The sequence below is a fragment of the Belonocnema kinseyi genome, chromosome 8 (assembly GCF_010883055.1).
Source record: "Belonocnema kinseyi isolate 2016_QV_RU_SX_M_011 chromosome 8, B_treatae_v1, whole genome shotgun sequence".
NCBI classification, from domain to species: domain Eukaryota; kingdom Metazoa; phylum Arthropoda; class Insecta; order Hymenoptera; family Cynipidae; genus Belonocnema; species Belonocnema kinseyi.
In genome coordinates, this window is record NC_046664.1 from 49607599 (window position 1) to 49632778 (window position 25180).

The 25180-nt window shown below is 29.0% G+C and overlaps 1 protein-coding gene across 1 annotated transcript in view; it reads left to right on the forward strand.

Moving 5' to 3' along the window:
- The window catches only part of LOC117178488, a 257943-nt gene that overhangs the window by 215893 nt on the left and 16870 nt on the right, over positions 1-25180 (forward strand). The window contains exon 4 of the mRNA XM_033369914.1: positions 3897-4102. Coding sequence (XP_033225805.1) covers positions 3897-4102 — 206 coding nt within the window. The remainder of the gene's footprint in view (positions 1-3896; positions 4103-25180) is intronic.

Below are 25180 nucleotides of genomic sequence, written 5' to 3' on the forward strand. Positions count from 1 at the left end.
TGAATTTTTCAAAAAAAAAAAAAATTCTAAAATCGGTGCATAATTGCGTTCTAAATGTCATTTTGAACCTCGTTTTCCGATTTCACCCCACTGTGCGCCGCCACCAAGGCAAATTATAAAGTGGAATACGCCATATTTTTTTGCTTTTTTTTTGCTAATTTTATGCTTAGAAAATTTTTTTGTGCTCTTTAAACTTCGAAGAAAAAGGTGGCAGCGCTAGCAGGACGTCCACTCAGCGCCGCCACCTACAGAAACTCACTAAAAATGATTATAATGCGATAAACGATAAGTGGAGATATTTTGCTTTTTTTGCTCTATAATGACATGTATTATGTTTCCCAAAAAACTACCCCTAAGTCTTACACAACTACCCCTGTGATCAAAAACGTTTTCAAAATGGAAAAACTACCTTCAACAATGTAAACAGGATTTAGGGCTTCAAATTAATCACATGACACTCGAAAATTTCGCCCTCTTTATAATTTCCCCAAAACTACCCTTCCATGTGAACGTATGTAGCAGAACATTTATATGTAAGAAAAACGCATTAAAAATAATTAAATTTAGAAGAAACTGTTAGTTGATATTTTTTTCTCTATATCTTTGTTCTCCGATAATATATAATACGTTACCCAAAAACTACCCCTAAGTCATACATTTCGTCCCCTCGTCATCAAAAAACTTTTAAAAGCTGGAAAACCACCTTGAACAATGCAAAAATGATTCAGAACTCCAAATTGATTACATAGCATTTCAAAATTTCGCCCTGTTTATTATTATCCCAAAATACCCTTTCACGTGAACGTATGCAGCAGAACATTTATATGTATGAAAAAAGCATTAAAGATAATTAAACTTAGAAAAAACTGTTATTTGATATTTTTTTTCTCTTTTTTTTTTCTTCGATAATATATAATACGTTACCCAAAAACTACTCCTAAGTCATACATACCCTCCCCTCGTCATCAAAAACGTTTTAAAAGTTGTAAACCCACCTTGTACAATGTAACAATGATTTAGAACTCCAAATTGATTACATGGCACTTAAAAATTTCCCCCTCTTCATAATTTTCCCGAAAAGCTACCTTTCCACGGGAACGTACGCAACGGAGTTTATATATGTATGAAAAAAGCATAAAAAATAATACAACTTAGAAAACACTCTTAGTTTATATTTTTTGGCTCTTTTTTTTGCTCTCTGATAATATATAATACGTTCCCCAAAAAACTACCCCTAAGTTATACATACTCACCCCTGGTGATCAAAAACGGTTTACAAGTTAAAAAACCACCTTGAACAATGTAAAAATGATTTAGGACACAAAATTAATAAAATGAAACTTGCAAATTTGCCTCTCATTATAATATTCCTAAAACTACCCTTCCACCTTGAACAATGTGAACATGATTTAGAATAACAAATTAATTATATGACACTTGAAAATCTTTCCCTCTACTAAATTATCCCGAAAAACTACCCTTCCACATGAGCGTATGCAGCGTAACATATATATATATATATGAAAAAAGCATAAAAAATAATTAAACTTAGAGAACACTGTTAGTTGTATTTTTTTTTCATTTTTTCTCTCTGATAATATATAACGCGTTTCCAAAAAATTACCCCTAAATTATACATACATACCCCTAGTGAACAAAAACGTTTTAAGAGTTGAAAAACCACCATAAAAAATCTAGACATGCTTTAGAGCTCAAAATTAATTACATTACACTTTAAAATTTTCCCCTCATTATCATTTTCTCAAAAAACTACCCTTCTACGTGAACGTACGCATCGGAATAAATATATATATTAAAAAATAATAAAAAATATTAATACTTAGAAAACAAAGTCAGTTGATACTTTTTTGCTTTTTTTTGCTCTCCGATAATATATAGCACGTTACCGAAAAACTACCCCTAGGTCATACATACCCTCTCCACGCGACCAAAAATATTTAAAGAGTTGAAAAACCACATTTTAAAATGTAGACATGCTTTAAAGCTCAGAATTAATTACATTGCTCTTCCATATTTCCTCCTCATTATCGTTTCCTCAAAAAACTATTCTTCTACGTGAATGTGGGCAGCAGAACATATTTATGTAAGAAAAAGCATAACAAATAATACAACTTAGAAAACACTGTTAGTTCATATTTTTTTCCTCTTTTTTTCTCTCTGATAATATATAATACGTTATCCAAAAACTACCCCTAACTCATACATACACTCCTCTCGTCATCAAAAACTTTTTAAATGTTGTAAAACCACCTTGTAGAATGTAAAAATGATTTAGAACTCCAAATTAATTACTTACGAGTAGTTTTTGGGTAACGTATTATATATTATCGAAGAGCAAAAAAATATCGACTAACAATGTTTTATAAGTTTTATTATTTTTTAGGCTTTTTCATATTACACACACACACACACACACACACACACACACACACACACACACACACACACACACACACACACACACACACACACACATATATATATTCCGCTGCATAGGTTCACGTGGAAGGGTAGTTTGAGGGGAACTTATAATGAGAGAGAAATTTGCAAGTTTTATGTTATTAATTTTGAGTCCTAAATCATTTTTATATTGTTCAAGGTGGTTTTTTAACTTTTAAAACGTTTTTGATCACGAGAGGTGAGTATGTATAACTTAGGGGGGTACTTTTCTAAGTTCTATTATTTTTTATGCTTTTTTCATACATATATATGTTCTGCTACATAAATTCACGTGGAAGGGTAGTTTTTCGGGAAAAGTATGAAGAGGGGGAAATTTTGAATTGTCATGTAATCAATTTGGAGTTCTAAATCATTTTTGCATTGTTTAAGGTGTTTTTCCAACTTTTAAAACGTTTTTGATGACTAGGGGAGGGTATGTATGACTGAGGGGTAATTTTTTGTTAACGTATTATGTATTATCGGAGAGCAAAAAAAGAGAAAAAAAATATCAACTAACAGTTTCTTCTAAGTTCGATTGTTTTTAATGCTTTTTTCATACATATAAATGTTCTACTGCAATCGTACCACAGAATTTCTGATTTTCGCTCGGGTACTTATCCAATTAAGCTACTGTGAGATCGACAGAAAAATTCTTTTTTAGAAATGTACGCTACCTCAAGCCAAGTGTTACATTTTTGATACGGATAATTTAAAGGAATCTTTATTATCATCTGAAATAGTCACCATCGAACAGTCTAGATTTCATTTTAGAATATGTGAAATTATAAATAAAAAAAAATCAATTAACTTAACTCTTCAAATGAGCAATAATAACTCTTCATCTAGTCAGAAATGACGTTAAGTATTTTATGTTATTTGAAGAGTTAACTTGATCGATAGTTTTGATTTCTATTTTCACAGATTGTGGAATGACATCTACACCTAGCTTGAGATAGCGTATATTTCTGAAAAAGATTTTTTCTTTCTATCTCTCTAATAGCTTATTTAGCAGAGCACCAAACCGACAATCATAAGTTCTGTGGTTCGATTCCAAGAGGAGCGAAGTGAGAAGATCTTTTTTCAGAAAAATTTAATTTGAAGATTATTGTCGATAAAAGTTAATAACATTTATTAATTTATTACTTAATTTTATTTCCCGTTATATATTTGTATAAGTTCGATCGTAAAAATTTCATTACTTATTTAATTAGATATAAATATATACAGCGGTCTGTGAGCTCAGGTAAAAGTGAAATCACGTCCATACGCAATGGTTAACTTTAAAGATCTAAAAGAAATTCAATAATATTTATGTTTTCGAGATCAAGGGCATGTATCAGGTGCTAATAACTTAATTACTTAGATTTTTGTTAATTGACAAAATTATTAACAGTAATAAGATTTTTTTTATAATTAAAAATAATTTTTTTTTTCAGAAATAGCAATGTTTCTGGTGAGAGATCTCCTTTCGAAGGATCTTGCTGTAGTGGACAAGGTGTCGCTATTGACAGTACCGAGAGTGATATAGAGGATGTTACGAAGTACAGGGTTGTACTTCTTGGCGATTCAGGGGTTGGAAAAACGGCTCTTGTTTCTCAGTTCATGACCAGCGAATATATGAATACCTACGATGCAAGCTTAGGTAATTACTTTTTTTTTATTTGGTTCTAAAATTGACTATATGAAACAATTTTAAAATTGAAAATCAAGAAATATAATGCTTGTATTCACTATAGGGTGGCCCAAAAAATCAAGTTTCAATTTTGCTTGATCGCCCCTTCCCCCCAACTTGCTTGTCATTCCAAAAGAGAAATTCCCTTTCTAAATCGTTTTACATCAAACCATGCCACCGGGATTTTCAAATTAACATGGTATTTTAAGTGGGGCAAGCTCGTTTTCTAAAAAATTGAAAAAGGAGTACTTGTTCTTAACTTTTTATACATTAAAATTAAGTCACTCTTTAAGATTTTTTCAATGAATAATTAGAATTTATTATCTTTTAATTTCGACCATCCTAATCTCTTAGAACGGTGCCCGGTAAATGCCCCGAAAAATGCGAAATAGCTGTTTCAAGTTAAATTCATGCTAAGAACGATATTTTTTGTTTGCAACATAAATTTTTTCTCTTTCGATAAGCGACAAGTTTCTAAATATTTTTGTACTAATTTTCAATTTCTCAACTTCCTATAATGTGTTTAAATAATTTTTTTTCTTTAATATCAGAAAATGTTTTTATTTTCGGGATGAATAATATCGTTTATAAATGTTAAGAGTAATATTTCTTGTTTAAAATATTTGGCAATTATATAAACAATTTTCTCAACTGTGAATGGAGATAAGTTACTTTTTTATAATGTGTGCGAAAGACTTTTCAATTATTTAAAAATAATTAAGAATAATTCACTTACGTCTTTTTGTAGGAAATGTGAAGTTTTTAAAATAATTTGTCTCAGTTCCTTTATTGATATTTATTCACATCATGCGATAATAATGACAAAAGTCAAAATTGTTAAAAAACATATTTTTGAATTTTTAATTGCTTAGACATAATATTGTGCAATTATGAATGCAAAATATGTTAAACAAAGAATATTATTAACATTCATCAACCATATAATTTATCCCAAAAAATATTAACTCTTCACGATTTAGTGACAAAAATTTGTTTAAACAAATAACAGTTTCTTTAACAGTTTAAATTAGTGGAAAGATACTTGGATATCAATTTTCAATTTAAAATAACTCACGTTGAAAAAATTAGAAATAAATGCTGTAATTACATTAATTTTACATAAAAATGCTATTTTTCATTTTTTAAAGTTATTGCGTGAAAATGAAATTTCGATATGCAGAAAAATAATAAAAAGTATTTCTTTCTACTATTTTTTCAATTAACTTCAACAGCCTGTGGAAGGGTTAATACTGACTGCTTCGAAAAAAAAGAAAATAGGGAATTTATTTTTTTAGTAAAGGCAAAAATGGACCGCCTTAATATGCATATAATCTAAAATTATTTTGTAATGAGAACATTTTCGACACAAGTAGAAAAAAATTACACAATTTTAAAACTGTTATTCTTTTATTTAAAAAGTTATTCCACAGGAAATGTACAAGTTCTCAGAGATAGAAGCAATTATTATTTTAAAGAATCTAATATTTGTCTCCAGAAACAAATATTGTAAATAAATACAAATTTTTGAATAGTAATTTTACAGAAAATGCAGCCTATCAAAATTTCAAATAAATTATTTTAAAAATGTACGATCTTAAATTGAAAGCGTTACAAATTAGGACATTTTTAATTTTCTAATCGAAATAGCCTTAGAAATTAAATAATTTTGAGTGAAGCTTTGAAGATTATTTAAATATGTAGAGCTTTTAAAATAATGTGATATATATGAAACTAAAAACGTTTTTCCTTTAAAAAAATTATGTTAAAAGTGTTAAATATTTTAATTTAATTTAATAAAATAGATTATTATACATTACAAATTTGATGATTACACCCCATCTATTACGACGACTGTTAATTATCAAGTTATTTAACTGTTATTTTTACTAAACAAAACTTTATTTCACAATTTGACTTTTAGAGTAAAGAAATTTTAATCTTGAAGTAAATTAAGTTTTCTTTCCAAGCTCGTTTAAATTCTACTTAGAAAAGAAAATGTAAAGTAGCATCAGAAAGGAAAGGAAGCATACGCTCTGTATAATTTTTTATTTTGCGATAAGGTTTTCTCCTTGTATTTTAAAAATAATAATAAAAAATAATAATATAATAATATTATAAGAATTTATAGTACAAAATATTGATCTCGTTTTTATTGATTTTCAATATTTCATTCCAGCTTTCAATCCACTCCATTTAGGATACATAAAATCTGTAAATGTATTTTTTATTGCGGTTTTATAGAGTTCGGAAAGGAAATGATCGTACTTGTAAAGATTTGATGAGGGGAATTTGCTTTTGAACTCAACGCCCTTTAATAAAACTTTCATCTTCTGATGGAATTTAAATGGAAAATATACTTTAATAAAAAATCTGTGTTGATCCAGTTATATATATATTTTTTTTTTTGACAGCGCAAGATTGAAAAAGTCATCTAATCGAAAACACATTCAAATTTGATTCACTGAACATTAAGTGCAAAATGAAATTAAAATACTTGGTTTTTTCAATTCATATTTTTTCTGTCATTCTTAAAATTTGAACAAAAGTCTGGATAATATTTTTATGTAACGTTAAAAAATTGTTTGAATATAAATTTGTTAATTTGTGGCATATCCGAATTAAAAGTGTTTTTCTAGAAAACGTAAGGTGAAAAGGACTGATTAGTGTTCGTGAAAGAAAATTCATTTCCAGTGAAAATATTATGATTTATTCTGTCAGGAAAAGAAAAACTAATTAACGGATTTTGCGTTTAACGAGAGAAGAAGGAGTTAAGAAATTTTCTTGAGAAATGTAATGCTCACTTTAATCCGGGATTCAGAAAAAATGGAGTACTATAAAAAAATAATTCTCTTTGATGCTTACTTATTATTTTTCCATAACGAAAAAGTCAATAAAAAGTTAGAATTTTCAGAAAAAAACCATGATTTCTTGATTTAATCTAAGGCAATATAGTCATAAACAATAGTGAATAGATTAAACAAATGCTTTGTTAACTTTCATTAAGTATTACCTCATTTTAACTGGAAACTCGACAAAAAGATAGTCACTTTAGAACATATCTCAACTTTCCAGCATTATTCTAAAAAAAGATAGTTATAAACAATTAGAGATTGTTTAAAAATTTCCTTTGTCTAACTCAGATTAATTATTATCTCGCTGAGTAAAAAGGACGGATAAAGTCGATCTTTGGCATACTTTTTCTAGTTTCTAAAATAAAGGACGAGTTTGTTAACCAGCACTTTTAGATGAAAATTCAAAAAGTGAGTGCATTTTAAAAATCGTTGAGACCACTTTTTTGAATTTGAAAATTCCATGTACGGATGTTTATACCATTAAAAATGGTGAACAATTTATCCTAATGACTTTTTTCGATAAAAAGAAAATTCTTAGAATTAGAGAATTTACAAAATTTCAAAATTCAATCCAAAGTCCAAATTTTTAAGCCAAAAAACGCACGACATGAAAAAAAGTCAGGAGGAGAAAAAAATTGCTTTTTGAGAGCCCTACAAGATCATCATAACAATTTTTTGGAATTACATAGGAAATCAACAATTTAAATTTTGATTGCACAAAAAATAATGAACAATAAAAATATTATTCTGTGGTAAAATTATATAGTATAAGAAAAAATATGAATTAACAAAAATTGTGATGCCAAAAAAGATTGACAAATTCGTTAATAATCACTTCTTGATAGGACTCGTACTATTTGTTTTACTCGTGAAAAATAACATTGAAAATAAAAAATAAATAAAATATTTGTGGAAAAACGGCACAACTTACAAAAAAAAATTGATAGGAAAGTTATTCACCCAAAAAGAGATAAAAATTTGTAATAATTTATTACATTCTCTTAATTTATGATTGAGAAAGTATTATAATTGCCCGAAACTGCCCGTGTAGAAATAGCCTGCTTTGACCCGACCAGAAAAAGGTTTCTGGCCAGAATCTGACCGGGTCAAACCGAGATACTATTTTGTTAATTGCCCGGCGAAAGACTTGCCGTGACTGCGAAATCGTTGACCAACTTCTTTTTTCTTTTCAAACATAGTTTCCCAGTGACATTATACTTATTTTTTGTGATACGATTTTTGTTTATTTTTAATGTATTTATATATTGTCTTGAATAAGAAAAAAACGTAATAAGAAGAGAAATAACTTTTTCTGAACGAGGTTTTGAATTACGTTATCATGCTTGCACTTGATAAAGATTCGGCGACATCCGGAGTCTTTAATGCTAAAAACGCAGTAAAACGTCGGTGGACGCCAGGTTATCCGTTAAGAAATTTGTTAAATTTCACAAAATTGTATCCAATTTTCTGGAGCAAGCGGATTATTTATAAAGATAAGTGAATTATTTTGTGAATAAGTAACCATTATTAATATTCTTTAACGTTAATGTTGAATTAATTTTCGAAACAGGTTTAATAGGTTAGGATGTCACGTAAAACCCCTGAAATTTATTTTACCGCTTGTAAAAAAACCTATGCAAACTAAGTTACGCTTAAGGTACGAGTAAATTTGTTATGCCATTTAACTTTAATTTCTTACACTGTAATTTCTTACAGAAAGTTAAGAATCATAACCTATATTTTAGTACTTACATTGAATCAATGTTTGTAGTTAATATATTCATTATTATGAATGCAGTTCTTAAATTGAAATACTTTACAGTTGGAAATAAGTGCTGACAAAGATTCTTATCTCTACCAGTTAGTAGAATATGTTCGGTGTGGTTAAAAGGCTCCAGTAAAATGCCATCGAGGAGCCTAGTCAAAAACCGGTCGGATTCCGACCGGGTTACCCTATTTGTATGCGGGATCCGATCGGGTAACCCGGCCGGGATCCGACCAGCGCAGCGTGACGAAACCAACCAGAATTCGGCCGGGCAGCCTGGCCAGATTCCGGATACAAGCAGGGCAACCCTGCCAAAATTCGACCCGAACCCGCTCAAAATTTCTACACGGGTGTGACTACAATAAAACTCTTTTTGAAAGTTTCTTTTTATTTCGTTGATAACCGATAGATGGCCAGGAACGGGTGCCGACGTTTTCAGCTACCCATGTACCGAAAAGCGCGGACCTATATTTGGAATCAATAAATAGTATGAATAAACGTATAGATAAGTGTCAAAAAAGTGTAACTAAACCTAAAATTTGGAGAGAATAAATAAGGAAATAAGACATTTCTGTAAAGCATAATTAGCACATTTCTTTTCCCTTCTAATATTATCTCTTAGAATTCGCTCACAGACAGTCTTCCACACTTAAACTCGATCTCTTTTCTATCATAAAGCACTTGAAGTGCTTTATGCTCGATATCCTGGTTCGAATAGAATCCATTCATTGACCAGACATTGAGAGAGAGAGAGAGAGCGAGATAGAAAGAAGGGTTGTGGCAGGGGGGGGGGGTGATGAGACTGTGATGGATTCACCATTCTGCGTGTTCAGTTATCAATAGAAGGGAAATTTGTTATTGCAGACGGATATTGGCGCACCGTTTTTATCATTAATTCTCAGTACATTCTCTTTCAATGTATGTAGCATACGATTTCACATTCAATAACGCTGTTGAAAATCAACATTATTTGTATCATCCGGCTTCACGAAATTTGCTGACTGAGCAAAAACAATCTTTCTGTTACCATAAAACACATCTCTTGTAAAAGAATGATATTTTCAGGCTTAAATTTGGTTTTTAAAAATTTGTACAATATTATAAAAAAAGCTTCAATTATGTCGAAAAATAGTCCCTAATACACTAAATTCTGATATTGTCGGTACAACTAGTGAAGGAACTATTCTCAATCGTTGAAAAGCTTATGAAAGTCCGGGATGAATGTCTCCTGCCAGAAATATGTTATACCTTTTGCAGAGCAAATACAACGTAAGTTAAGAAAAAATAGTCAAAGAAAATGTTTTCACCTACAGAAAAGAGTTCCGTAGCCTGTTAATAGGATGATCAAGACGTTCAAACCACTCATTCCCATATTTTATCTTTTTTTACTTTCCCTACTTTCCCTCTCCTTATTTCACCCTTCTCTTCCTCCTTCCAAACTTCCTCCTCCTTTACTTCTCCATCTCCTCGTTATCATAGTTAACACTCACCTTCCTATACAATCTGAACCCAGCTGTCACTTTCCCTCCCCGACACACCATAGTTTCTAATCATTTCCCCTAATTCCCCCACAATCTCTACTTCGCCTTAATAATTTAACTTATTTCCTCTTATTTCTCCTGCTTCTACTCCCCTACCCGCCCTAATTATGCTTTGCTTCCTCTACTTCCTCTACTTCTCATTCCCTATTTCTTGACTTTTTCTACCTTCCCTATTTTCCTAGTTTCCTCTAATTATCTCTGCGTTTTTCTCCTGAGTTTCCTAATTTCTCCTTCCATAACGTCACCTAATTACCCTCCCTTTATTTCCTCATAATTCCCTCTTTATGACCCCTAATTGCACCCACTTCACCTCCCCTCATTTATTATCTGTTCCACCACTTTCCTTTTCATTCCCCAAATTTCCCCTACTACCCATTCACTCAAATCTTATCACACACTTAAGGGTCAGATAATTTATTTGTAAGAAATCAGTATTATTATAATGAATATGGCAGTATCATCCGGTAAAAGCGGTGTCCCACTTTATTTTTTATTTTCAAATTATAATTAAAATCAGCTAAATGATACTTATAAACTCTTATTTATTTAAAAATGCATATTTAACCTAGATTTTGTTACTTTTTTAAATATCATAAAAAAATTATTATTTATTCAAATTAAAATTTATTGAAGGCTTGGAGTACAGAACGAATACTTCTATCAAAAAGAGTTTCTAGCACACAAAATTTCAAAATATCAAATAAACACATTGCGTCCCCAGATAACAATCCCCTTTCACTACTTTCTTTTTTCAGTCCTTACTTTCTATTACTTTCTCAATATTATTTAAAAATAATGTCCCCTACATTCCCCTACTTTCCCCTACTTTCCCCTACATTCTGTACTTCGTCTTCTTACTTTCCTGTTACTTCCAATACCATCATTTACCCTCTCCCCCTACTTTCCAACTTATCATTTCCAGTACTTTGCTACCCATTATTTCCCCTAATTTCACCAGTTTCCCTCCATGATTCCCCCCTCATTTCTTCTAACTTCCGCTATTTCTCAGCTCTTATTTCGCCTATCTTTATCTATTTTATTATATCCCTTTCCATCTATTATTTCCAAATTTTTCCCTCATTTTCTCTATTTGCCTTCCCCTCATATCTCATCACTATTAATACTTCCTTTTGCATAATCTCGGCATTTCATCAGATTCCCCTCCCCTAATTTTCCTATATTTTCCATCCCTACATTTTTCCTAACTTCCCTGCCTTCATTTCCCATATTTCCTCCACAATTTCCCCTAATCGCACTCGTTTCACCTCCGCTTATTTCCCACCTAATTACCCCTGATTCTTCCTCCTATCCCCCTTCTTATTTCACCTTCTCCCAATTCCCTCATTTCTCCTCACTTTCCCTCTTACACTTACAAGTGAGAAAATTTAATTTTAATTTTTTTTAAAATTACTTTAGGTATCTGGCAAGTGATTTATTTGGAATCATAAGCTTCCAGTAAACATCTTGTGTCATTTTCTCTCTTATAGTACATTTATAATTTAAGTCTATTTACTGATATTTATTTACTCTTATTTATTAAAAAATGTATATTGAACCTGTATTTTGTTATTTTTTCAATGGTTATAAATAAAGGATTATAATAAATAATTATTGTGTAATTATTTAATCAATCGAATAAATCTTAATAAAAGGATGACATTGTAGAACTGGATAACCAATATTTTGACCAAAAGTGGGTTCAATGCTAAACTTGAAAAAATTGTTAGACAGTTATAAAAAAGGAAAGAACTCTTTAGTTTATTATCAAAGTAGAGCATCATTGTTTCGTTACTGTTCCTATCTGCTCAAATTTTCTTACCTCAATTTGATAAAAAATATAACAAAGAAATAAAAAAGAGATTTTATTTCAGTTAAAATGTTAACGCAGTAATAATTTTTTACACTCACAGAATAAATATTTATCGAAATTAATATCATTTAATGTATAAAAAGATACACTTTTGCTAATTTTTTTCGGATTTTTAGCAAAAAATGTATGTCGTATCATGGTATTGCGATTTTTAATTTCAATTTTTTCGTTATAGAATAATTACTTCGGATCAAAAATATTTTATTCTCATTTAACATTTCTATATCTCAGATTCATGTTTTTATATTTGGAACAAATTTAAAGTTCAATATTTAATAGCTAATTCGATTTTACAGAATGATATTTCGCTCCCTTAAAAAATTCCTTTTTGGTTAGTTACCCAGTTTTGTAATGCCATACTTCAATCAATGTTCAATGTTAGTAGTTCGAAATTTTTTAAATATCTTTATTTAACTCTCAAAAAAAATTTCAAATAGAAAAAGTATTCCTTTGTAATACTACGGAATTTTTAAAATCAAACTTATAAATAGGTTATTTAAAAATGATCCAAGTGCATTTTCTTAGATTTTTTTATTTAACCATCTTGAAGAATACTTTTTTGTAAATTAGCAGTAAAAAATTGTCTTTCTTACGTGTGGATTAATTTTTATTTGGCATAAATAGAAACCTACATTTGAAATTTCTTTGCAAGTACGTGTAGGTTTCTTTTGAGTTCACTGCAAACTCAAAGCGTTCAAATAATAATCATTGATATTAAAATTTTCTTTTTGAAGATAATAATCTGAAACAAGTGCTGAACTTTAAATAGACTTTTATAAGGAAGTCTGAACGAAAGTCAGGCTCTATAAGTGTGGAAAAGTTCGTAACTTCCAAGTTTTCCAATCTGTAAAATTGGAATGTTTTCTTAATATTACTAAATTGAAATACATTGAATTAATTTCCATTAGGGATGCAGTCACAATATCATTTGCCAAAATATTATTTCTGAAAAAGTTATTCTCGAATTTGAAAATTGAAAAATCGTCAACATCTTCAGTAAAAGTGATATACATTTTAATCTAATACAGGCATTTATACTTTTATTTTTTATTTTTATATCATTCCCCACCCTTTTTCGAAATCCGTTCATAGGTTCGTAAAAAGCACACAATTGGTGGTCTTTCTAAAAATATTAAACATCAACTTACTCAAAAACTATTTTTTTGTCTGAAAAACGAAAATTCGTATCCTTTACCAAAACTAATGAAAATGAGAAAAAAAGTCAAAGAAATAAAATTGTTTCTCAAATAAATATTTTTGGGATAATATGTATAAAATCCATTAATATTTATTTTGTTCTCAACAGTACAATTTTGTTGTGTCCCGCAAAAAAATAGAAACTCTCTATTTTAATTTATTTAATTATTCTCATACGTTTCATTTTATTTTCTTTGAAAAACAATATATTTAAACTGCAAAATAATTATGTGACTTGAGCATAGACTACCTACCCGCTTTGCAATTGATTTGGCCATATTGATAAATAAATTAAATCTATGAAAGAATGTGATATTTAATAAGATTTTTAATAATACTGAAGAACCTGTACCGACTTTTCAAGTTAAATTGGCTTGAATTAAAGATAAGAATTTTAAATTAAATTCGATTACAATTTTTTAAAATTTCATAATTTCGTTACTATCTTCCTAGGCGATTCCATGAGTTGTAGTCGAAGTACAACATTCGATAAATTCTCGAATTACTTCTTTTTCATTTTTCACGTGGTATATTCTTTTCAAATCATTACAAATATATTTATTAGGGGCTATTATACGAGGAATTTTATGAACTTTTTTTGTTACCGCGATGAGTCTTTACGATTAATATTACTTTTCGGAAAGGAAACTTCACTTAAAGAGAGAGCAGATCAGGTTATAAATTGTCCTTTCTTTGAACATTAGTGAACGATAATGTACATACACAGCGGACGATAATGGGAAATTCGTGTTCACCTTGCGATAGGATACAGGACAATATATTATTGTAGGGCCATATCAAAGGGAGAACAAGTATTGTAATGTTTATGCATTAAGAAAACGATATGTTTTCCCCTATAGGTAAGAATTTTCAATAAAGCGTGTATCGGGGATGAAAAGTTTGGCTGTGTATTGAAAGATGCGGAAAATTTTATCAAAGTAAACTCCTTAGTGTATTTACAAAGTTTCAATGGTTTTAAAAGGACTTTAAAGAAGATGATTTTCTTAAATTTTCCTTCGTGGTTATAATACGGCTGTGGGATGTGACGTAGTTTTACAACGACTCTCACGTTCTCTTGTGTCTTTTGTAGCAGTTTTGTAATAACTCTAAAAGAGGCCGGTCATGTATCTCGGGTTTGGGGAAAAGCTAAATAGACAATTTTAAATTTTGAATATATGCACTTTCTTAAAATTCTGTTTTGTTATGCAGTTACTAGGAAATCCGGAAACGTACTTAAAGATAAGTAATTCATATCAATTTATTATAATTTTACGATAAAAAAGAAATTTTAAATCGAAAAACTGCAAATAACGCTGAGATTTTGAACCGGGGGGGGGGGGGATATACGACGATTTGCTACTTAACTTTGATATGATTTCGATTCAGAAAATAAACTTATTGCATAAAGGTGATAGTTAAGCTATAATCTAAACAGTGAATAATACAGACTACAAAATAGCCTCGGACAGGACTGGAACTTTAATTGACAAAAGGCATGCACACGGAAAATCTAAAGGTCATGTTTCAGGCGACGAATGGAGACTGAGTATTTGGAATGCTAGGGTGGTAAATGATCTCAAGGCAAAAGAATTGCGTGAAACTATGGAGTGAGAAAATTAGATATTTTATGTTTGCCTGAAACAAAGAAGAAAGGATGCGAAACCAAAGACAAAAAAATGGCGTGTTGAAAGGCAGATTTGAAATATGGTCAGGAGTAGACTGTGAATCACATGGTAAACAAGGAGTAGGTCTGATTTTGAATGAAAGAGCAAAGCAGCATCTCGGAGACCATGGTTTCGTGTCTCCCAGACTGCTGTGGGACACTTTAAATGACACAATAAACATTTGCGAATATGGGGAAAGTATAATTCTACTAGAAGACATGAACCGATGGGTCGGCATCCAAAATCAGGATACAGAAAGAGTACTAGATAATTTTGGGGATCCAAGAACAAGCTATAACGGAGATAAATTATTTGGTATATGCTGAGAAAGGGGTCTGTTTATTACAAATACTTGTTTCAGGCATAAAATAATCCACATGCACACCTGGTCTAAAGGAAACAGCCGCAGTATAGACTTTGTTGTTGCGGATGAAAGACTAAGGGAGTTAGTCACAGATACAAGGGTCATGAGGCGTCCTGAATGCAATACTGATAATTTCCTTCTGATCTCTAAAATTAAGTTAGGTCGGGGATGAAGAAAAAAGAGAACCAAAAAAACATAACAAACGCTAATAAAAATTAGGAACCTACAGAAACCGGATGTGCGAATAGATTTCCAAAATAAGATAATCGAAAGCATAGATAGGTCAACATGGGAGGACCGTATAAAGAACAAAGATATAGAGGGTGCCTGGAAAAAGTTACCGGATATCCTTGTTAGATGTACGATCGAAGTGTGTGGTACCGCAATTGTAGAAAGAATGTCTAGTGATGCGTGGTAGAATGATGAAATTCAAGCTGCCCAAAAAGCAAAGAGAGAAGCGTATAGGACAACTTCTAACATCACAAGTCTTAGCAATGAGGAAAGAAATAGACGTAGAAATAATTATAGAAACGAAAACAGGAGACTCAAAGGATTAGTTAAGGAATGTAAAGATATAATTAGAGCAGAAGAAGAGATGAAAATACAAAACGACTTTGATGGAAGCAAGAAACTGCTTTATAAAAAAATGAAAGGAAACAAAAGTACAGAAATTGTCAACATGAGAAATAGTAGGGGGAAATGGTATATGATGCGGACGGAATAGTAGAGGCTTTCAGTGAATATTTTAGGAGACAATTCGGAGATGAAGCTACAGGACATCACAAATGCGAAGTTGAACACGATGCGATAGAAAACTCAATCGAGAAAGTCTGTGTCACTGAGTTTAGGGATATAATTAAGAACTTGAAAAACGGTAAGGCTGCCGGAGTAGACGGTATTAACGCTGAAATGCTTAAACACGGTGGCGAGTGCATACCGCATAGACCTTGCGAATTGATAAATTTATGTTTCGAGATGGGAGACGTCCCAGACGATTGGAAAAAAGCGATTATAGTACCAATATACAAAAGAAAGGGAAATAAAAGCGACTGCAATAATTACAGAGGGATTAGCTTATTAAGTACCGTAAGTAAAATATACTCAAAAATACTTATTCGTAGAGTAACGAAAATAACAGAAGCAAATATTTGGGAAGTCCAAAGTGGGTTTATGCCAGGAAGATCATGTACGGATCAAATATTTAACTTAAGGCAAATAACAGAAAAAAGTTTGAGAGTAGGAAAAAAAATTTTCTGTGCATTTGTTAACCTGAAATTAGCTTTTGACAAGGTAGATAGAAGTAAACTTTGGGAAGTCCTGGAAGAGTATGGAGTGAATGGATGGCTCTTACTAGCTTTAAAAACAATATATATGGATAACAAAGCGAGTGTAAGGGTGAATGGGAAGTTGAGTGACTGTTTCGATATTATTCAAGGAGTTAGACAAGGATGCGTTATGTCTTCATGGTTATGTACATTATTTATGGACAAGTGTTTAAGAATGGCTCTCTTCGACGAAGAGGGTGTGGATCTCGAAACAGTAAGGGTACGTGGGTTAGCGCTCGCAGATGATAAGGTTGTTATGGCAGAGTCAATCAAAGACTTACAAAGAATGTTGAATAAACTAGATGCAAGCATGAAGGGAATGGGAATTAAAATTAACGCAAATAAACAAAAACTATGGTGTTCGAAGGAAAGAGTGAGAAAACACTATGCAATATTTTATTAAATGATGAGAGAATTGAACAAGTTGATAAGTTCGTAGACCTTGGTAGCTTATTTACTAGGGACGGGAAGATAGATGAGGAATTAGATAGACGCATAAACGAAGGTAAGAAGGTTATTGGTAGAGCAGGTCCCCTTATCAGAAGTAAAAATATATCAAATAAAACTAAAATAGGAATACATAATTCTATATTTGTACCGACTGTACTACACGGTAGCGAGACATGGACTTATCAAGAAAAAGATAAGAGTAGAATTAACGCATTTGACATGAGATTCATGCGCATAATATGCAGGAAAACTTTGATGGGCAAAGTCAGTAACGAGTTAATTCTGAAAGAATGTGGTGCAGAAGAGACGCTAGTAGACCCATGGGAAAGAAATCGGTTAAGATGGTTCGGACATGTTGAGAGAATGCCAAATGAACGACTAACGAAACAAGTGTATCAAGGTAAAGTAAATGGCAGCGTGCTCAGAGGTAAACCGCGGAATGAATGGTTAGAATTTGTGAATGTGACTCTAGTTAAAATAGACATAAGAAGTCACAGAAACACGAGAGCCTGCTTGAAAACATGCATGGACATAAAAGAAGCTAGACAGGTATGCCAGGACAGGAAAGTATGGCGGAAAGTAGTTAATAAAAAGAGTGTCAGTAGAGTGAATGGCGCCTGAAACAAAAGAGTTAATTTACACAAATAACACTAGATTTCTGGATCAGTCTGAAAATTCTCTATCCCTTCCACACATTACTCCTTTCTCCACCCAGTGAGTCACGCCTACCCCGAAAGGGAATTGGCTTAATGGTGTATATATATATATACATATATATATATATATATATATATATTTTGATAACATAAATATTATTAAATAAAGAGAAATAAAATAAAATTTGTATAATCATTGCCAAAATATTGAGAAAATTAAGCAATTAGATTTCCAAATTATTTCCTTAATGGCTTATTAGCAATAATTACATAACAAAAGAAACAAGCCGGAGAAAAAGGAAAGAGTCAATCAAAAACAACCTCTAACTTTTTCTTTATTCTTTCTCCAGCAGGAATTATTTATAGGAAAACTACGAGTAGTGCTACATTTCGATACGAGAACGTCAAATATTTTCGGATGAATCAGAACTTTCATTCTAAAAGTTACTTTTGAAAAAAAATAGGAAGAAAGTGAATTGTACTGTCAATAATTAATTAGTTCAATAAATAAATAATTGTTGATTACGGAAAGTAGAAACAATGGTAATGGGATGTCTAAGAATCTGCATTTTTTAATTTTGCTGATGTGTAAAAGTTTTTCAATTATTAAAAAACTAATTACTAGTAATTTATGAATCCACAATCTAAATAATTACAATCCTGTATATTATTTTAATTCTCTTGAAATATATGAATCCTCTCACCATAAACTTTAAAAAACCTAGCTTTGAAGAAATAGTTAGTTTGAAAGAAATAAAAGAAAATATCTTAGAAATATTCGAAAATCTTTCAAAGCTTCAAAATATTTTTAATTTCTTTAAAACTTGTAAAATTACTAAGTATTTTTTAATTTGACTATAATTATTCCTAAAATTCTAAAAAATATTCAATAATTTAAAGACTTGCCTTAATACCTTTCAGATTGGTTTTTCACATTTTTAGATATATTTTGAAATATTAAATTTTTTTTAAATTTTCTATAAAAATTAATTAAAAAAGAATGTTTAAAATTTGTACACGAATCGTAAGAAGTTTTTGTTATTCTCTTAATATATTTCAAAATTTCCAAAAGCTTGCTAATTTTGTTTCGAAATATTAAAATAATTTTGTAGAATAATTATGATTTTAATTTTCCTCAGAAATCTTAAAAAAAAATTTAACATCTTCGAACCTTTCAAAATCTTTAGGAAGCTTTAACATTTTATTTGAAAACCTTCTAAAATTTACATTTTGTTTTTAAAAAAGTATCCCTTTTCAAATTATAAATTAGCTTTCAAATTTTTTGCAAACTTCCTAATAATATCTCAAATAATATCTTTTAAACTGATTAGAATTTTTCTTAGAATTTTTTTAAATCATGCAAAGTTTAAAAAATTGCCCTTAAGACTTTTAGATTTTTTCTTAACAATTTTGGAAATATTTTGAAATGCTTGAAAAAATTCTAAACAGTCTTTTATAATTAACTTTAAAAAATAAAAAATAAATAAAAATGTTATCAGGAATCTTAGAAAAATTAGTGTATTCTCGCAAACCCTTTAAAAATTCTCAAAATACTTCTAACTTTTTGTTAAAAATTTTCAAAAACCTAGATTTTGCTGTACATTATTTAAAATCTCTCCAAGTTTCAATTTATTTTCGATTCTTTCTACAACTTCTAAATACTTTTTCAATCTTACTCAAATTTTTCCTACATTTTTTAAATTCTAAACAATTAAAAAAATTGTGTTCTGTGTTGTAAATTTAGAAAAAAATCTTTAAAAACTTGCCTTAAACTCTTCCAGCCACTTTTTCGACAATTTATGCAATCATTTGAAATGATTTGAAGGACTTTAAATTAATTTCTCATAAAAAGCATTACAAATTTTCATAAAAATCTTAATGAGATTAGTTTATTCTTCTGAAAATTTCAAAAAGCTTGAAAGAATTCTAAATTCTTTGTTCGAATTCTTTAAAAATCTCAATTTTGTTTTACATTTTTTGGAATCTTGAGTAGTTTCTTAAAATTAAATATTTAAAATAAATCACTTTAAATTTGTTTTCAGTCTTTCGAAATTGTTTTAAATTTTAAATTATTATTTTTTCAAATCTATAATATCCAGTATACATAATCAAAAACTGATGCAAATTAAAATTGATAAAATACCTGAAAATTCAAAAACATCTATAAATAAATGATGAGTTAGCTTACAATAAATAATAAATCCATTCGAGGCGATTCTTCAATTTTCAGACAAATTCTGAATCTCAAAACATCAGAAATAGAAGAAAAATTCTAAAAGGATCATTTAAAGGAAATCACCATATTCCTAGAATCCTGAAAATGATAAAACCAGGCTTAATTATTTTTTAAAATTTAATATTAATAATCATGTCCCAAAATTCGTTATATCTTGAGAGATCCTTTGTTTAAAACAAGTAGTTTTGCTTCATTCTCTCTTTATGAATGATACCTCCATGAATTCTCTCTTTTTAACATTTATTTCGTGATGAAGGATCTTAACATCGTGGAAATTAAAATTATGACCATTTTCGGTTTCATATTTGAAAATGCCTTTGCGTCTGCCTTATAGACATTATATCACACTCTATGCATTCACATTTGTTAATAGCACATTATTTTTCTAGCTTTTTATACTAATTTTTTCCCAATTCAACAATAATATTAGTCTTTTACGTTTCCAAAAATTTATTACAAAATCTTCGAAATTTTTCCTAAATATTAGATTAAACAATTGTGTTGAATGTATGATAATCTTCAATATTACTTTTGATCTTATTATTATTCTTTTTTTTATATTAATAATTCAAAAACATGTTTTCCAATAAGATCAAACGGGATAATGGTTGAAAAAGAAAAATTGTTTACACAATATTTTTTTAATCTTTGATTAAAATAATTTCTAGAAAATGTAATGTTCTTTCTCTGAAAAACTTTATTTTCTGAATCTCCCATTACTATTTCAACTAAAGTAGGAAACATAAATAAGCTCATAGAAGTTCCAAATTTTAATTTATAAATATTATTATTTAATTAAAAGTAAACTGAATGAACTATCTATTCTATAGCGTCAAGAAATCGTTTTTTTTAGCAATTTGGACATGAAATTCATCAAAATCCCATCATTTTTTCATGGCAATTTTAATTCTTTCATAAATAATTTTGGAAACAATAATTTTTGAGACAATTAATCTGTTTGTTTAAAAATTTTTTATTTTCAATTGAAACTTTATTTTTTTGCTTGAGAACTCTTGAATTTGATTGAAAATTAGAATTTTTCGGTAGAAAATTAACCTTTTTGTTTATTAATTGTTCTTTTTTAGTTGAAAATTCAACTCTTTGCTCCAGAAGTCTTGAATTTTGTTGAAAATTAGTTTTTTCTTGTTGTAGGAAATGGATCTTTTTTAGTTAAAAGTCCAGTTTTTCGTGTAGAATATTTGAATTTGATTGGAAAATCGTATTTCTTGGTAGTAAATTAATTATTTTGTTTAAGGAATCATGTTTTTTAGTTGAAACTTCAACTTTCTGTTTGAAAACTTCTTAATTTTATCAAAAGTTCGTCTTGTTTGGTAGCAAATTAATCTTTTTGTTTAAAAATGAACCTTTTTTAGTTGGAACTTGAACTTTTTGGTTCAGAATTCGTTACTTTTTTTGAAAATTAGTTTTTTTGTTTGTGAATTAATTTTTGGTTACAAATTGTTCTTTTTTAGTTGAAAATTTAACTCTTTGGCTCAGAATTCTATAATTTTGTATTAAAAATTTGATTTTTTTTTTGTAGTAAATCATTTTTTTTGTGTTAAAAATTCAATTTTTTGGTTAAGAATTTTTTAATTTTCATTGAAATTCATCTTTTTGGGTAGTGATTTAATCTTTTTGCTTGAAGATCCATCTGTTTTAGTTAAAACTTCAACTTTTTGGTTCAGAATTCTTGAATTTTGTTTAAAATTCGTCATGTTTGGTTATAAATTATTATTTTGTTTAAAAACTCTTGAATTCTTTTGAAAATGAGTTGTTTTTTTTGTAGTAAATTAATATTTTTGTCTAAGAATTGTTCTTTTTTAGATGAAATTCAACTTTTTGTTTAGAATTATTTAATTTTGTATGAAAAAACTCGTTTTTTTGTATTAAATGAATCTTTTTCAGTCGAAAATTCAATTTTTTTAAATTAAAAATTCTTGAATTTGATTGAAAGTCCGTCTTTTTGGTAGTAAATTAATCTTTCTGTTTAAACATTCATCTTTTTAATTTTAAAATTCAACTTTTGAGTTCATAATTCTTGAATTATGTTAAAAATTGGTCTTTTTTATAAGTAAATTATTATTTTTTAGTTAAAAATGTAACTTTTTGATTGAGAATTCTTGAATATAATTGAAAATTCGTTATTTTTCGGTAGAAAATTATTCTTTTTGTTTGCAATTCAACTTTTTGGATAATAATTCAAAAACTAGGTTTTAAAGTTGAACTATTTTCTTAAAAATAAAAAAAAATAAATTCGTCTTTTCTGGTATAAAATTAACCTTTTTTATCAAAATTCCATATTTTTTATTTGATAACTCAACTTTTTTGTATACAAAATTCATCATTTTGTCTTCAAAGTTCAATCATTACATTTTTGGTTTGAAAGTTACCTTTCTTAGTTTAAAAATTCAATAATACCCGGATTAACTGTCAGATAAAATTTAGCACTTACTATGAAAATCACTTTTTTTATTTTAATTGTTGATTTATTACCGAAGTTTATAATTCACCAAACGGTCACATAATCGCATAACGCGGATGGTCCCTAAGATAGTATTGAAGCATTTTCAATCAACCATAAAAATGTTGTTTTTGAAAATTTTATGGATTCTTTAATAATTTTACTGAGTGATTAGTCCAATTTTCTAGTTGCGAACCTGTTCTCGAAATTACTGGTCGTAAAGGATAGTGTATTTTATGGGCTTTCACGAGGCCAAAGGCTAAAAATATAGACTTTATTCATTGTCTCAATATTACATGTTTTAGTATTTTGACCTAAATATTTTTTACTTGAAGTATTTGTTTTCTTCGTTAGTTTTCTTTGTTGGTTAACCATGAAAAAAATAGAATATTTTAAATGGGTTTTAAAGACTTTTAGTAAACTCATCTTTTTTCATTGATCATCTTTAGGTTGCTCGGAATGAGATGTACAATAGGGGGATTTATATTATGAGGGGAAAAATGATTTACGATTCTGAATAAAACCTTTGTTGAACCTTTTTGAGAAAAATACATGTCAAAGGCAACAAGTGGGTCATCGATTTGTTTACTTTTTTCCTTATTGCATATTGATTGGAATACTAAATCCTGATGTCAGAATACTTTGCCAAATTTGCAATCTTTTGGGAGGTATTTTTTATATAAAAAATACATAAAAATAAAAATAAAAAAACGTGCGAGAAAATAAATTTTGCAAACGCTACATTATGAACAAAATTTAAAAAAATTTTTACATTGGTGAAAAAATGTCATGAATTTTATATTATTCTTAAAAAATTATTTAGAGGTTTCACTAGGCCGTTATAGTTCTGTAAATTAATTTTGCTTAGTTTTCAATTTTTGAGAAATAAAAATTTAGGGCTAAAAAATTCTTTCTTCTTTGAAAAAATTATATTTTATTTACCGAAGAATGATCCTTCCATTTTATGAAACAAAAAATAATTTCTTGAAGACATTATAGGCCAGGAATAAATTTAAAAGCAGGAATAAATCTAAAATATTAATACTAGGGGTCATTGTTTGTAATTAAATTATACATTTTCATATTCTCGGCCTAATAATATCTCTAAACAATTTTTTGTTTCATAAAATTTATTGTTTATTCCACAATAATTAGCCAAGAGTTTCTGGAAGTGAGAGAATTTTTTGCCTTAAATTTGTATTTAGAAAAAATTTTAAGCTAAGAACCTCTGAACAATTTTTTTTTAATAAATGAAAATTTATGGCAGTATTTTTCCACCAAAGGAAACAAATTTAGGGGACATTTCTTTAATCTTCATCTAGTTTAATAATAATCTGATGAAAAAATACTTGTATATAAATGCACTCAAAAAATCCTAACATTTAATCAATTTAAAAACAAATTACCGAAAGAAGCATTTCTCTGTTGTTAATGTAATACAATTTTCTTTAATAAAACAATTAGATATTCCGGGTTTTTTCTCAATTTTTCAACTTTTTTCAAGTTTTCAGTTAGATAGAAGCAATTAACAATCAAACTCCACATAAATAATTGTTTGAACAATATATTATTATTTGTCATAATATTATTTTAGAATAATGCTAGACAGTTGCAGGTTTTTCTAAATTTTTCCATTTGCTTTCAGTTTTCAATTATAGGGAGGTGAAAGTTTATTTAATTTAACAAAAATATGTGCTTAAACAATTTATTATTAATATTCATAAAATATTCTCTTTGAATAATGTTAGAAAAATGCGATTTTTCTGAAATTTAAAACTTTTCATCTACTTTTCACCACAGTGTGGTAATTATTAATAAAATATAACAAATCTTATTTTTTGAACAAATTATTATTGTTTATAACATCTTCTTTCATAGTAATGATAAATAGTTGCGTTTTTTTTCTGAATTTTTTACTTTTTAATCAAATTTTACCTAGAGCGATGTAATAATTAATGCAATTTATCCAACTTAATGGTTTAAACAAATTATTATTCATATGTAACTATATTCTCATATAGTAATCCTAGATAGCTGTAGTTTTTTCCCGAATTTTTAAACTTTTTTTCACTTTTTACTTAGTGAGATAATAATTAATACAACTTATTACGGTTTATAAATATCTTCTATCAGAGTAAGGATAGAAAGTGGCGGGATTTTTTTTTAATTTGCAGCGTTTCTTTGACTTTTTAGTAAGGAACAAAGAATATATGTTAATATTAGTTGAAGCAAAAAGTCCCTCAGTAACAACTTTCAGGGAAATTTACATACAGGGTGGAAGGGTGGACACACTGGGCCTTACATACATGGCGAGTAAAATGCTACCCGAATTGCACAACAACAGGGGAGAAGCCATCATACAGGGGTATTTTCATATTTCGCGCCTTTTAAGTTTCATTCGGATCGGCCATTCGGTCAAGTCCGTGCATCTGCGGATGAAGGTTATGATAGTTTCCATGGTTGCGTTCGAAACTTCAAACGGATATGAGTGTCAAAACAATATAGGTTATGTTATATAGTAATTACAAATAATAAAAGTGTTTAATTAATAATGAAGTGAGATATGTGTTGAGACTCACTCAAGTTATTATTTATTATTATTTATGGTACAAAAACATCTGCCCTGAAACGTGTCTGTACCCACTTTCTTAGGATAAATTCTATTAC